Source organism: Amphiprion ocellaris, chromosome 23 (genome assembly GCF_022539595.1).
Source record: "Amphiprion ocellaris isolate individual 3 ecotype Okinawa chromosome 23, ASM2253959v1, whole genome shotgun sequence".
Taxonomy (NCBI): Eukaryota; Metazoa; Chordata; class Actinopteri; family Pomacentridae; genus Amphiprion; species Amphiprion ocellaris.
In genome coordinates, this window is record NC_072788.1 from 5,214,947 (window position 1) to 5,230,065 (window position 15,119).

At 45.1% G+C, this 15,119-nt stretch overlaps 1 protein-coding gene across 1 annotated transcript; it reads right to left on the reverse strand.

Moving 5' to 3' along the window:
* Nucleotides 1-11,435: 11,435 nt before the first annotated feature.
* Nucleotides 11,436-12,293, reverse strand: LOC111562561 (V-set and immunoglobulin domain-containing protein 10-like). The gene is made up of 3 exons (XM_023261148.3): nt 12,089-12,293; nt 11,649-11,987; nt 11,436-11,509 (listed from the first exon to the last, which is right to left on the reverse strand). Exons 1-3 carry the CDS (start codon nt 12,132-12,134, stop codon nt 11,436-11,438), a joined length of 459 nt encoding a protein of 152 aa, XP_023116916.2. The 5' UTR covers nt 12,135-12,293.
* Nucleotides 12,294-15,119: the final 2,826 nt, after the last annotated feature.

Below are 15,119 nucleotides of genomic sequence, written 5' to 3' on the forward strand. Positions count from 1 at the left end.
TATTGTTTAGCTAATTAGAAGGTGGTTGTTAATAAATTGGGACGGTTATTTAGTTGACATTTTAGTAATATCCAGTCATTTTTTATTAATAAGTGATTGTTTCCATAATAAATAATGATGGAATTTGTAAAGAAATGATAATAATGAACATAAAAACTTTTTTTTTTTTTAAACTTTTGATAAAAATATATGCAAGTTATAGTTATATATTGACCCTTACTCATTAGATCTTATTTTGGTGCTGTAGTTTACTTTTGATACAGGCTATAATCTTACTGTAGGGCACTGAATATTCATCCTATGCAGGAAAAGCCTTGGATATACCCGTATGCACAGGTTCTCTTCAAACTCTTTGTTTTCATTTTTTAAAAAAGTCATTGAAAGCAGGTAGAACATACCTGAACTGACAAAATGAAATTACAAAGAGATCAACAAACGCGCCCTTTCCTAAAGTCTGAATCTGATACAGTTCCAGCTTTAGTTGCATAACTCTGTTCTGTTAACCCCAAGGTTCTAAAAATAGATAATGTTGCATGAGCACTGATTTTTTACCACTAGATTCAGCGTCGAACCGGAAGATTCCACAACAAAGGAGCTCATTTTGTGTGACACCATAAAAAGAGTGCGGTTCCAGCTGTGGTCAGGTTGAAACAGCACTGGTGTCGTTTTGTTCTGAAGCGGAACATGTAAGCCATATACATATGCAAACCATTTCATTCTGCTAATGTATAAAATCTAAACCTTATTCTAAAGACAGCCCTTCTGTCTGTCAGTGTTTACTCTGTCTAGAAATATAGTGTAGGATTAAAACATCTTTTTAAATATTGATGCGTTAACCCAGATTTCAGTGTGCTTTGTTCTTTGTTTCTTTTGATACAGCATCAGTGGGTGTAATTTACTTCTGTTTGAGTTTCACATCTACACATGCACCAGCAGGGGGACTATAGTCATAATACAAAACGTTCTGCTGCTTTCACAGGGCATTATTAGCAGTACCACATAACATCACCCAGCTAAAAAACAACCGAATGAACTCCAAATCAAATAGTTATTGGGTTACTATTCCTCACCATTACAGTCACTAGCTAGGACCACACCATCAATTTGAAGCTTCATTGTTTATTGGATGCAAATGAGCGTTATGTTGGCATTGACTGAGTTGATCTGATGCTGTGTGGGGGGGAAAAACTTATTCTGGGATCAGCATCGGTTCCAGTGGACCTCCCGAGGAAAAGGAGAAGACAGGAAGAGGAGGCAGAAGTAAATGATGGGTGGGGCAAGAGAAGTGAGAACGAACAAGTGGCAAGGGCAGAGAGGTATGTATAGACGTACAACATGAAGTGGAGTGATGGAGGTGTGGTTCTGCTCCTGAACCTCAGCTAAAGATTTAATCTCAACATAAAGTAAGTGACACTGATTATCTTGTTACAACACAATATTCTCCAAGCATCCTCATGTCCGGGTGTTCCTGTGGGTGTCAGTCACTCTTCCCCAATAGCAATAGCACTCCCAGTTGATGGCAACCTTCTACAGCAGAATAGTTTGAAGAATGGCTCGAGGAACCTGACTTGACTCCAAACTGCCCAGATATCAGTTCAGTCAAGCATCTGTGAGACCAATCCTGATTCACGAAGGTTCCACCCTGCAAATTACAGGATCAACAACCAACATCCAGATGCCAAATACCCAAGAGCTCAGGTCAGAGCTGTTTTGGCAGCACAAGAAAGACCTACACAAAATCAGGTAAGTGGTTTAAATATGGCAAATCTATGTATATGTACATGTAAGATCTAGAAACATGAACTATCTTATCAAATATAAGTGACATCAGGAGGAAAATTAACATTTTGTTTTTTTACACAAATCTGTTGCACGACATCAGCGTTGCCCTTGTACACAGTTGTGGTTTCGCAAGTGTTCTGTCATGGGTAGCATTGGATGTCTTTCATGCATCATAAAACACAGTGGAAATAAGATGTGTGAAGATATGTGGGAAGATCTGACATCCTGTGTAAAAGACAAAACACAGCTTATTGTTTTGCTTGTTTAAAGGCATTCGTAATGAACTCTTTCCAAGAAATCAATCGGCCTTAATTGTTTTTGGTTGGGATGTAGATAACTGCAGGTCTGTATTTTTTTTTTTGAAGTCTTATTAAAAGGATGTACCAGAAACAAAAACAAAACTTCAGTCTTACCTTTATCATTCAAATGTATCACATTCATTACTGTGTGTTCAGGTATGTAAAATCCACAGAAATATAGCTCAGAGTCCGATACATCACTTGTTTGATTTTCAGAAAGTCGAAGGAGATGTTGGAGCTCATTTCAAACTCTGAAATCCCTTCTAGAAAACAGCATCATGATTAGTCTCACACATTGATGAGATGCAGCTGATCTTGGTTGTGTTCACTGTTCTAGACCAGAACGTGAGTCTTAGATGTGGAGATGTTGGAGCACTGCAGCGTGACTTCATCACCAGGTTGAACCTCCACTGAACCTGAGGCAGAAATCCACCCCGAGACAAGCAGCAGAAACAGCATTAGAGTGAGTTTTCAGGTGTTAAACCAACACAAAGCTTTCATTAATACGTCAGTGTTCGTACTTACTGAGGCTGCAGAGAAGTAAAGCTGTAATTAGGGTGAAGCTCATCATCATGTAATTGATTGTGTCAATGCAGTTACATGCTTTACCTCGACAGAAAGGCCAGGTATTGCAGACTCAGGCTACATCTATGTCCCATCTTCTCATTTGAAAACATACAACTTCTAAGTTTTCACCAAACTTCCACAAGACTTTTGGTAAAGCTGCTGATCTCATTTTAGTCTTAAAATTCCGGAATTTGCCCTTTAGTTTGGACGGTCGAAGCAGAGAGTTACGGAAAAAACTACACAGACACCCATGTATGCTTTTGGATTGGATCTCACCGTCGTCGCGTTCACTTCATGATTTGCCACACATCTATCATGTGATCATTTTCAAAAGAAAACAGAGACAAATGCCTTGATTATCAGTTAGTCTAGCATTGCTGACCTTGTTTCTACCAACCCAGTGTATGTGACTGGCCATGTGATGTGCCTTTTTAGGTGGTAAGTGTGAAATTACTCATTGGTAATCATCATTTTCCTTTTAAAATGCTGTTTTAAAAATAAACATATTAGTGTGGATATTAGCTGAATAGCTTTAAAGGCTTAAGGCTTAAACTAAATGATCAAACATAATAACTTTGACATTTGGGAACATCAACTCTTTCTTGTGTTGCCGACCGTTTTGCAATTTTCTAGTAAAATCAATTCAGTGAACAATGTTAGAAAGCTGCTGCAGGGAGGGCCACTAACTTCAATACGACAGAACAAAAACTGATGAGGACGAGTTGTTAATTCAAGTTTATTTTTAATTGCGTGTTCTGTGGCTGCTGAAGCGTACATTATGAAAGTTACAGTCAAGAAAAAAATAGCACACAGCTGAAGATCAGTCATCCTGTCGTTCAGACTTCCCCCATTTTGCACACCGAGGGCCTTAGCTGGGTAGATGCTGCGTCTATTTTTGTGTGAATGATTAGCGCTCAGCTGTAGGATGTCAGATGAATAATTACAGTTATCATCAGATGAAACATTTTCTGCTTCATCTGTGTTTCTTCAGTGATAAAGAGCTTTTATCTAACAGCGGACTTCTTCATTTTCACCTCACACCACTGCGTTATCTCGTCCTGGCAAGAAGCGATGTGTATGTCAGTGAGGAACAGTGGGTTAGCATGACGAAGCATCTGTTCCACGTTGAGCTGCACTTCCTAAATCAAGCAACATAACTGGTATTTGGCTTCATGTAAACTTAAACTAGTCTTTTTGATTTTAACCAACCAAACCAATGATCCAGTGAGGAGCAAAACACAGACTCCTCATTAAGGAAGATCATAGAATTGATCCTATCTTGACAGTGATCCAATAAAATCTTTGTTTTAATTGCAAAGAGGCAAGACTTTACAGCAATCTAACCCTCTAAAGAAGTTGCACTCACAATTACTGGGTCTCTGGGTCTATTTATCACATGTCAACAGGTTTACTACAATATCTTTATAAAAAACTTCCAATTTCAACTATATATATAGTATTTTAGAAGAATCTTTCTCTAAAAATGCCATGTGGTGTTTGGTTATAGGCGGCCATGTTGATTTTAGACCTAAAAACAGCAAAAAATCAAGGCTTAAAACTGTCTTCTGGTGTGCAAAATGTGGTGAATAGATTCCTATGAGGCCGTGCAGAATTTTCACAAGTTTCTGAGGTTCACATGTCACCACTATGATTAGCTACTATGGTGAGCTACGCTAAAAATACAATACATGCTTTCAAAAGGAAGTCTGATCTGGGTCAGCAGTAAACTGCTGCTCACTGTTTCTTATCAGATTTTACTCTCACAGATCTTTATATATCATGATTTGGTATTTCATTCAAGTGAACCTTTAATGTTTGAAATGACATCTAAACTGAAGTCTCTGTAACAAAACCCAGACTGCTGTTGGTGTTTTCAGTGGCTCCTGCTCCATTAAACACCAGTTTTATAAAGATTAACATGTAAAGTATGACACCAAAGAAGCAGACAAGAGCATGAACAAGAATTTTGCTTCCAAAGTCAGACTGTCCTCCGTTGTGACTGAACAGTTTGATGGTATAAAGTGATGGTACAAACCAGCCACACACTCGCAGATTTTACTTAAAGCATCACTTCCAGTCTGATGGTGCAGCTCCTGAATCTATCTACTGGCTGAATACATAACATTTAAGTCCTCTTCTCTCTCTTTTGCATTTCTGTAGCATCTTTCTGGTTTTGGATGAAAATTCACGGATGCATAATTCAGCTCATCTGACTCCTTTGTCTGTGAATAAAAACATTTTCAGTCATTCCTCTTAAATAGGCAGCACTTCAAGTGATTATAGCTGAAACACACAAATTGAAATCCCTTAAATATACTTCACCTCCATCTCTTGTGGATTCTGCTCTGCAGCGACTGTTAATGATAGAAACATTTTGTGTGGTTAATTGACTACCGCTGTTTATTATTACCGCTATGTTCTGTTCCCGTTTGCTGAGTATGTGTCTTAAATAAGCAGCTGAAAGAGGACGTGAAAATATATTCGAGCAAAAATAAAATACCTTTCAGAAGTTTTTTGATTTTAACAGCCAAACAGACGTTGACTATGTGTCACGGGTTCGTTTAAAAAAATTAAAAAAAAAAATGATGGCAAGGCCGAAGAGTCCCAAAACAGTGAATTCTTTTATTTGCACCAAATCCTTTAAAAGTGTATATAAATATTTACAGTGCAAAAAAACCAAAAACGGGTGGACACAGCAGGAAAAAAAAAACAGAAGTATTTACAAAGAGCTCGAAAACTTTCCGCAGGCAGCCACATCACCTAGAGAACCTCTAGCACCAACAACTCTCCCTCCCTGTTCAACTCAGGGCCCCTATATATACCCCCTAGCCCCTCCCCCGGGCAAACCAAAAGTTACTTGTAGGGGGGGTAAATAAGAAAAGGCACAAATAACCATAAAGAATAACAAAATCCATAATACAATTAACCCAAAATTACACAAAACAAATTACCCAACTTATGGTAACTGAAACAACTCTGAAAGCATAATAAACCACAAAATAACTACAGAACCGGAAAATGAGAACGTCCCGGTCACGTGGTGGCCCCATTGCGCGCCACTTGCCCCATTTATCCCACAGCCGGAAGCGCCTCTGTTTGGCCCACGACACAGAGGCTGCACAGTCATTGAGAGGTGAGTGTTATTGTCCGTGTGTGTTTGGTGAGGGGAGACGTGTAGGCGCCGAGTGTGCACCCTCGACGCGTTACAACAAGGAAGAGCTGAGTCCAGATATGGGGTGGATTATGACAGGCAGTTTATGAGTCCAGGGCCGGGGAACGTGCGGGCGATCTCGGCAAACAGTTTCTCAGCGCGCGCTGTGAGAATAATGGAGCGCGGCGCGCTCCTGCACCCCGCCCCCTCCGGAGCCGCCGAGAGGAGAAACGGCGCACAGGGCTTAAGAGTGACGGGGCATTTAGAGGCGCTCCGTCACATTATCCCCCTCCTCCCCGAGGTTGGCGATGTGCGGCAACCTGGAAAGATAGTCTGCCACGACGTTGGTCCTGCCGGCTCGGTGACGGATCTGGAACTGGAACGGCTGAAGGGCGAGGTACCATCGGGTGAGACGACTGTTGTGGTCTTTCATAGAGTTCATCCATGTCAGAGCCCGGTGGTCGGTCTCCAGGTCGAACTCCCTCCCCAACAGGTAGTATCGCAAGCTCTCCAGAGCCCACTTGATCGCGAGGCCCTCCTTCTCAACAGTAGAGTACCGGGTCTCACGGGGCAGCAGCTTTCGGCTCATGTAAAGAACCGGACGTTCCTCTCCTGGCGGACCCTGGGCCAGGACAGCTCCCAGTCCCACGGCGGACGCGTCGGTCTGGACCAGGAACCTCTGGTTGAAGTCAGGACTCCTCAGCACGGGTGAGGAACACAGGTGGGTCTTCAGGGTCTCGAAGGCGGTCTCGCAGTCCTCGCTCCAGGCGACAGGATTCCTCTGGTCCTTCGCAGTCAGCGCGGTCAGCGGAGCAGCAATGGTGGCGAACTGCGGGACAAACCTCCTGTACCAGCCGGCCAGGCCCAGGAAGGACCTCACCTCCTTCTTCGTGCGGGGCCGCGGGCAGCTGCGGATGGCCTCCACCTTGTCCATCTGTGGTCGGACTTCGCCGTGTCCAAGCCTGTAGCCTAGGTACCTCGCTTCTTCTTTGGCCCACTGACACTTGGCAGGATTGAGTGTCAGGCCGGCCTGCTGGATCTGGCTCAAGACCCGCTCCAGGTGCTGCAGATGCTCCTCCCAGGTGTTGCTGAAGATGACCACATCGTCCAGGTAGGCGGCACTGCAGTCCCCACACCCCTGCAGGACCCGGTCCATCAGCCTCTGGAAGGTGGCGGGTGCTCCGTGGAGACCGAAAGGCATCACCGTGAACTGGAAGAGGCCTGCAGGTGTCTGGAAGGCCGTGTAAGGGCGACTGGACTCTTCCAGGGGCACCTGCCAGTAGCCCTTGCAAAGGTCGAGGGTGGTGATGAACTTGGCCCGCCCAATCTTCTCCAGGAGATCATCGATCCGGGGCATCGGGTAGGCATCGAACTCCGACATGGCGTTGAGCTTCCGGAAGTCAATGCAAATGCGAAGTGAGCCGTCCTTCTTCACCACGATGACCACCGGACTGCACCACTCGGACTGGGATGGCTCAATCACCCCGAGACGCTGCATCTCCTCCACTTCCTTCAGAAGCTTCTCCACGAGATGTTGTGGCACCCGATAGGAGCGCTGGCGGATTGGCCCTCTCCCTTTCAGGCGGATGATGTGTTCAACCAATACAGTCCTCCCTGGGTTGGCGGCAAACAACTTGGACACACGCTGAAAAACCTCCCTGAGCTGGATGGACTGGACAGCAGAGAGGTGGTCAAGGGCAGGTTCGACAGGCTGGTGGAAGCTGGCTGCCACGGACGCCTCCTCCCCTTCACTGTCCACCTCGGACACCAACAAGGACGTCACTGGACACGGGACAGGAGCCTCCTTCCACTCCTTCAGCAGGTTTATGTGATAGGTCTGCTTCGTCTTCTTCTTGTCTGGATGGTGGATCTCGTAAGTCACTGGACCCATCTTCCGAAGGACTGTGTATGGGCCCTGCCACTTGGCGAGCAGCTTACTGGTGGAGGATGGCAACAGGAGCAGGACCTTCTGGCCGGGATGGAACTCTCGATGTCGGGCCTGACGGTCGTACCACGCCTTCTGGGACTGCTGGGCCTTGCGAAGGTTAATCTCCGCTTCGTCACGGTACTGCGCCAACCTCTCCCGCATCTCGAGCACGTATTGGACCACAGTTCGATCACTGGTTGTGGAGGAAGGAGCTTCCCAGCCCTTTCGCAGCAGGTCCAACGGCCCCTGGACATCCCAGCCGTAGAGCAGCTCAAACGGGGAGAAACCAGTTGAGGCTTGCGGCACCTCACGGTATGCAAACAGCAGGAAAGGCAGCCATCTATCCCAATCCCGCCCCGTATCGGCCACGAACTTCTGCAGCATCTTCTTGAGGGTTTGGTTGAACCGCTCGACCAAGCCGTCTGTCTGTGGGTGGTAAGGCGTAGTCTTCAGTGGTGAAATCCCCAGCTGGCGATGGAAGAGCTGAAGAAGTCGGGAGGTGAAGTTGGTCCCCTGGTCCGTCACAATCTCGTCCGGGATTCCAACCCTGGAAAACAATTGCACCAAACAACGCAGCACAGCAGGGGCAGTGACGGTGTGCAAGGGGAAGGCCTCGGGGTACCGTGTAGCGTAGTCTGAAAGCACTAAAATATACTGGTGACCCTGACTGCTTTTGACCAAAGGTCCTACAATGTCCATGGCTATACGCCGGAATGGGGTGGAGATCACGGGCATTGGTTGGAGGTAAGCACGATCTGATTGGCGCACATAGGAAGTCTTTTGGCAGATGGGACAGGTCTTACAATACATTTGTACATCTGCGTACATGGAGGGCCAATAGAACCGGGACGACATTCGCAAAAAAGTCTTATTGCGGCCCAGATGACCTGCCCAAGGCAAGGAGTGTGCCAAGTGCAAAATCATAGGCCGACAGGACACAGGAACCACGAGGCGCTTGACACCGTCAGCCACTGCATACAGGACATCCTTCTCAAGAACAAAACATTCCCTGTCCCCTTTAGCAGAGTCCAACCCCCCAACCACCTTGTCAAATAAAGGCTTAAGAGACGCATCCTCCCTTTGCACGGCCCCAATGTCCTCTGGCACTTCCCACCTGTCCTTTATAAGCCCCTCCTTACAGTCTGGCTCCCTGGATTTCAGACCCTTTTCAAAGCGCCGCTGGCAGCGAGACTTCCGTGGGCCCTTCGTACCTCCCTCAAACAGACTATCATCCAGGGTGGAAAATGGCTCTGTCTGAGGCTCACAGGTTAGGTTTGGTTTAGACGTCACCCCTGCTCTAGCCTGAGCCCGGGTGATCACCGGACCTAACATGCCCTTTTCACAGTCTGTGTCCTTGCCCTCCTCTTCCAACAGTACATCCAGCAGCACAGGTAAGTCCCCCCCCAAGATGGCAGCAACAGGCAGCTTTTCCACCACCCCCACAGTTAGCAAGTAGGCCTGTCCATTCACTCCAACAGTCAAATCAGCTGTGGGGTAGGCATGTCGGTCTCCATGCACACACAAAATGTCTTCCTGTCTGCTAAAATCCACCATTCCAGTTGGCACCAAGTCCCTCCGGACTAGGGTTAAGAAGCTGCCAGAGTCAAGGAGAGCAGTCACAGGCTGGCCATTAACTGTAATGTCCTTAAAACGCTGCCGTCTCCCTACAGCATTTACAGCTTCAGCACGTGGGGTGTAACAGGCCCCCGTAAGTTTAGCTTTTCTGATGGGGCACAAGGATGCCTTGTGGCCTGGCTGCTGGCAGTAGAAACAGATTAGCTCCTTACCAGGCCCACGCTGATTGGGTGCTGTGTTGAAGTCTCCAGGAGGCTGGTAAGTGGATCTCCCTGCTGGCCTGGGCTGTGACACAAGCTGACGACTGGGACCTCCAGGGTGTGCGGCTGGGCCTCCCCTCCGCGCATTGATGTACTGTAGCGCTAGCTTGGATGCAGCTAGCCCATCTGCAGGCTCATGCTCCTTCACCCAGGTGCGGATGTCGGCAGGAAGGACACGCAGCAGCTGCTCCAGGATGATCTGCTCACCAATCTGCTCCTTCGTGTGCTGCTCTGGACGAATCCATCGGCGATAGAGCCCCTTTAAGCGGTGGTACGTCTCAGTTGGGTTCTCTCCAGGCGGAACCGTGCTGGACCGGAACTGCTGACGATACGTCTCTGGCGAGATGTCAAATTTAGCCAGTAGCGCCGCCCTCAGGTCGGGGTACAGGTGGGCCCTCTCTTCGTCCATAGCTGTGTAGGCCTCCAGTGCCTTCCCACTGAGTAATGGCACCAGGCGACAGGCCCACTCCTCCTGTGGCCATGCCCATGTCTTGGCGATGCGTTCAAAGCGCAGGAGGTAATTTTCAATGTCCTCTCCATTCACATACTGAGGGATCTTTGGGTCCCCATAGGGTCGGGCGTCTGCACGGGAATGTTCTTCTCCACCGCCCCCACGAGACTCAGGTGTGGCTATGGGGGAGCTACGCCGCTGACGTGGAGCGGGAGTAGGTAGACCCCTAAGGCTCAGCGTTGACTCTGCAGACGGCGACGCTGCCCCTTCTGGTGCTGGATTGGATACTCCAGGTCTCTGCTCGGCTGCTTGGGCTTGCTGTGGCTGAGAAGCAGGCAAAGAAGCTTGGAGTCCTCTCATTGCTGCCAGGAGCCCCTCCTCTCTCTTCTGTTGCCCGATCATAAAGTCCTTCATGAGCCCCAGGAACTCACTCATAGGTTGGGCCATTTCCGATGCTTCTTCGGATGCAAGTTCCTCTTCTTCCATTTTTCTCTGCTGCGAGCGTCTCTTCCTTCGACCAGCCATCCCACTTCTGACACCAAATGTCACGGGTTCGTTTAAAAAAATTAAAAAAAAAAATGATGGCAAGGCCGAAGAGTCCCAAAACAGTGAATTCTTTTATTTGCACCAAATCCTTTAAAAGTGTATATAAATATTTACAGTGCAAAAAAACCAAAAACGGGTGGACACAGCAGGAAAAAAAAAACAGAAGTATTTACAAAGAGCTCGAAAACTTTCCGCAGGCAGCCACATCACCTAGAGAACCTCTAGCACCAACAACTCTCCCTCCCTGTTCAACTCAGGGCCCCTATATATACCCCCTAGCCCCTCCCCCGGGCAAACCAAAAGTTACTTGTAGGGGGGGTAAATAAGAAAAGGCACAAATAACCATAAAGAATAACAAAATCCATAATACAATTAACCCAAAATTACACAAAACAAATTACCCAACTTATGGTAACTGAAACAACTCTGAAAGCATAATAAACCACAAAATAACTACAGAACCGGAAAATGAGAACGTCCCGGTCACGTGGTGGCCCCATTGCGCGCCACTTGCCCCATTTATCCCACAGCCGGAAGCGCCTCTGTTTGGCCCACGACACAGAGGCTGCACAGTCATTGAGAGGTGAGTGTTATTGTCCGTGTGTGTTTGGTGAGGGGAGACGTGTAGGCGCCGAGTGTGCACCCTCGACGCGTTACAACAAGGAAGAGCTGAGTCCAGATATGGGGTGGATTATGACAGGCAGTTTATGAGTCCAGGGCCGGGGAACGTGCGGGCGATCTCGGCAAACAGTTTCTCAGCGCGCGCTGTGAGAATAATGGAGCGCGGCGCGCTCCTGCACCCCGCCCCCTCCGGAGCCGCCGAGAGGAGAAACGGCGCACAGGGCTTAAGAGTGACGGGGCATTTAGAGGCGCTCCGTCACACTATGGTGAGGAAAAGAGTCAGAGCTCCCAGAATCACACTCATCAGCTTAGCTGATCTTTCAGGCACATCTAGAAAAAAGATCATTCGATGAAATGTTCTATGTCTGGTTGCTTTAGATCTGATTAAACTTACACAGCAGTGGTTTTTATGTGGAGAATTTCAAAATTCAGTGATTGCATGTTAATTAAATGAGGCTAAAATTCTTACCTTGGACCTCTAAATTTGTTGCATAACGTATAGTTTGATATCCCTGCCTGTAAAATCCACAAGTATACAGTCCAGAGTCGGATAAATCCACGTGTTTGATTCTGAGAAACAATGTGGACGTATTGGAGCTCATTTCAAATTTTCCATTTTGGAATCCCTCACAGAATGTAGCAGGTTCTGATGCTTGAAACATATAGGAGATACAGGCGACCTTGGATTTCTTCACTGCTCTGAACCAGGATATCTGTGTGGGGAAACTGGAATAATTGGAGCACATTAATGTGACGTTCTCACCAGGATGAACCTCCATATATTCATTCACCGAGACGGCGATCCAACCTGAAACAAAGCAGCACACACAATATTATACTTAAGCTAATAATCCTAAATTTACATGAATTTAGGTCATCTATGTGGAATAATTCAACACCAGAACTTACCGAGGCTGTGGAGGAGCAGAACTGTTACCAAAGTAAAGTTCCTCATTGTGCAGGTGGTTGTCTGGCTGCTGTGATGCTCTTCAAGATTGAGTTCCTGTAACTGGGTGTAAGGAGGCAGTTCTGGTATTTATAATAGCACAGTGTGACTGTTGAGGTTTAGTGTGTGGTGGAAGAGTTGCAAACTTCACACCTGAACCACCACATGTTGCTCGTTCTCGTCTTTTTAAAGGCTTTACCATTCTCACAGCAGCTCTGTGTGAAATTAAACCCCAAACACAAATGCCCAAGTCATGAATGTTCACATATAGAATATTGTCATGAACTAATATGTCCTAATCGTATGATATTGTATGCAGGGCATACTTTCTCAGGGCAGCTGCACTACTTAGTGAAAGGAGGAAAAAAATGCTTTCATTCCCTCTACTTAGCAGTAATTATTGTTTATCCTGATTTTTCTGTTTGCAGTTCAGTACAGGAATTGACCCCAAACCTGTCTCGTCTCCCCGTTGTGTTACACAGTATGCATTGGCCAGGAAAACAATACAGTTGTTGGAGGAAAAAGAGAATTTTATGTTCCAACAGTTGCCAAGTTAAAATAACTTTCAATTATAGCTGGTTAGATGTGCAATAATGAAATCAGTAATGAAGTTAAAAGTAGTTAGACGCTCCCACTTACAGAGGCTGCAGAGACTTAAAGCTGTTATCAAGATCATTGCCATGCACATGAAGCTTTGCAATGTCCAGAACTGAAGTAAACACAGTCAGAGAGTGACAGAGAGGAAGGTGTGTTATTTTTAAACCGACCACAACACGGAGGCAACCAGGAAGAAAGGCTGATGCAGAGCTTGAGATACTAAAGAAATATTCTTCAGACAATCATTAAAAAGGAATCCGTGGCAGAGGTGAACGGAGGGATTCCTCTGAATTCTGTGATCCAGAAGACCATAAATGTACAGAAGTAATCATCCCATCCAAATAACACAGATATGTAACTTTTTCACATGATGGCGTGACAAAATTGCTTCAGAAGTTGGAATAGTCGTCAGTGACTTCATGATAAGACAGAGAAAATGGTATCTTTCTATATAAAAGTAAAATCTGTTAACTCTGATGGTGTATCAAACATGGACTTTTATTCATGTGTGCAGATAAAAACATATATAGCCTCAAACAAACAGCAGAAACACCCATCTTGTGGCTGATTAAGTGTCATAAATTACCTTAACTTAATTGCCAAAAAACTACAAATAATAAATAAATACATATGATGCATATATATATTCATCAGTAATTATCATTATTTTAAGGCTAATCTGTATTTTTCTAAGTGATTCCAGTGGCTTCCTCAAATTTCCTGTTCCTTGGAAAGGTTGAAACAGCGCCCCCACGGGTTACAGTGCATTTTAAATGCGCTTGTGTGGTCATACGCGGTACTGCACCCCATGACAGCACACCCTGTCACCTGAACCCAGGTGAAACTGATTATCTTGATTAGTTTCCTCACGCTGCTGCACGGTGTCGCTAGAAGTTGGAAGGACTGTGAGGAAAGTTTGTTGAGGTATTTTAACATTAACAAAACCTTTAAAAGTTAGCAGTGTCATTTAAATGAACCAGGAGGACGTTGTTTTTCGTTGTTGCTAATGATAGCTAACGATAACGGCTACGTATGTGGTCGTAAAACTAGCCAACATTGCCAGCAGCTAAAGCGGCTAGCGTAAAAATAAATGGTGGAAATGGGTTGAAAAGGAAGCTGAACAATGGTTTCATGAGCCGACAGAGATGAAGAAGACGAAAAACAGAAGAAAGCTGGACTTTAGTCAAAACTTGGTCGGTGCTGGAGGATATACAAGTTATAGTAAGCGGCTGTAAGTCACAATGCTAAAACCTGTAGCTTAATTATAACCACTAGCTTCAGTTTAACTTGACTAGTCATAATTCGAGTTCATGATGTCTTATTTCCTCTTGTTCCAAAATATCTGCACTGTCCTTTCTATATATTTTAGATTAAGTTTGAGCTAGTCAAAATGGCATTGCTATTAATCTATAATTTTGTTTCTGGGTAGTCAAACTCAGCTATTTAATGTTTTTTATGTGCTGCTTTGCATACATACACTCAATGGGAAGTGATCTGATGCATGTGTCGATGTGAGCTTCAAATACTGGTTAAAACACCCACTTCTATTTCTGCTTGCTGTCTGGCTTTCCTGTAGCTCTCTCTATGAATCATAGACTGTATATAAAAGTTGAAAACAACATGGAATTGCCTTGAACCTGCATTCTTTCTTTGAACTAGCAGAGGGCGATTCCTCTGGTTGCAAAAAAGTCAAATTATTTGAGCTCTATGTGAAAATGAGCTTACTTCTAGTTTTGATCTGTTCCTTCAGTAATGTTTTCCTATTTCTTTATTGTCTCAGTTGCTAGTTTCAAACTAGTTTGACCACAGCATGATGTACATTTTGTGTTTTCTGGTGCTGTTTAGAGGAAAATAGACAATAAAGCAGGATGTGATACCTTGTAATTGATGATGTATTGCTGTGCATAGTATCCATAAGTTCTCAGTCAGATCCAAACCATGTTTTGCTTTGTCTGTTTTCATGAGTCCTATTTTTGTCTTCTGTATACGGCTGCTCATCCAAACACTGTGTTGTTTTCATTCATCAAATGCTGAATGTTCTGTGGAATGACTATATGAATTGTATTACTGTCAGAGTGACTACAGTTTGTCAGAACCTTTTCTCTGCATTTTGATTTGCCATACCAAGAAGAGCACCGATTAAAATGGCTAATTTAAATGAAAAAGAATTGTTATTAATATTCATTATTTTTCTCTGTGTTTAGGGCATTGATTTGGCCAGGCTGACGTACTGGGATGCTGAATGAAACAGAGCCATCATGAGTATTTCTCATTCTAATTGAAATATTGTGAAGAAGGTCTGTGTATGCTTTCCATGATCAGCACCATGGACAGAGCTTTAAACCTACAGTGTAGAGCTTCTGTCTCCTCCTTCTGGCAGTGAGAGTAATTACACAT

Excerpts from the sequence above, each read along its gene's own strand:
- LOC111562561 (XM_023261148.3), bottom strand. The coding sequence starts at position 12,134 with ATGAGGAACTTTACTTTGGTAACAGTTCTGCTCCTCCACAGCCTCG. Across the intron at positions 11,988-12,088 it reads TCTGCTCCTCCACAGCCTCG|GTTGGATCGCCGTCTCGGTG; the intron begins GTAAGTTCTGGT and ends GCTTTGTTTCAG. Across the intron at positions 11,510-11,648 it reads AACAAATTTAGAGGTCCAAG|ATGTGCCTGAAAGATCAGCT; the intron begins GTAAGAATTTTA and ends TCTTTTTTCTAG.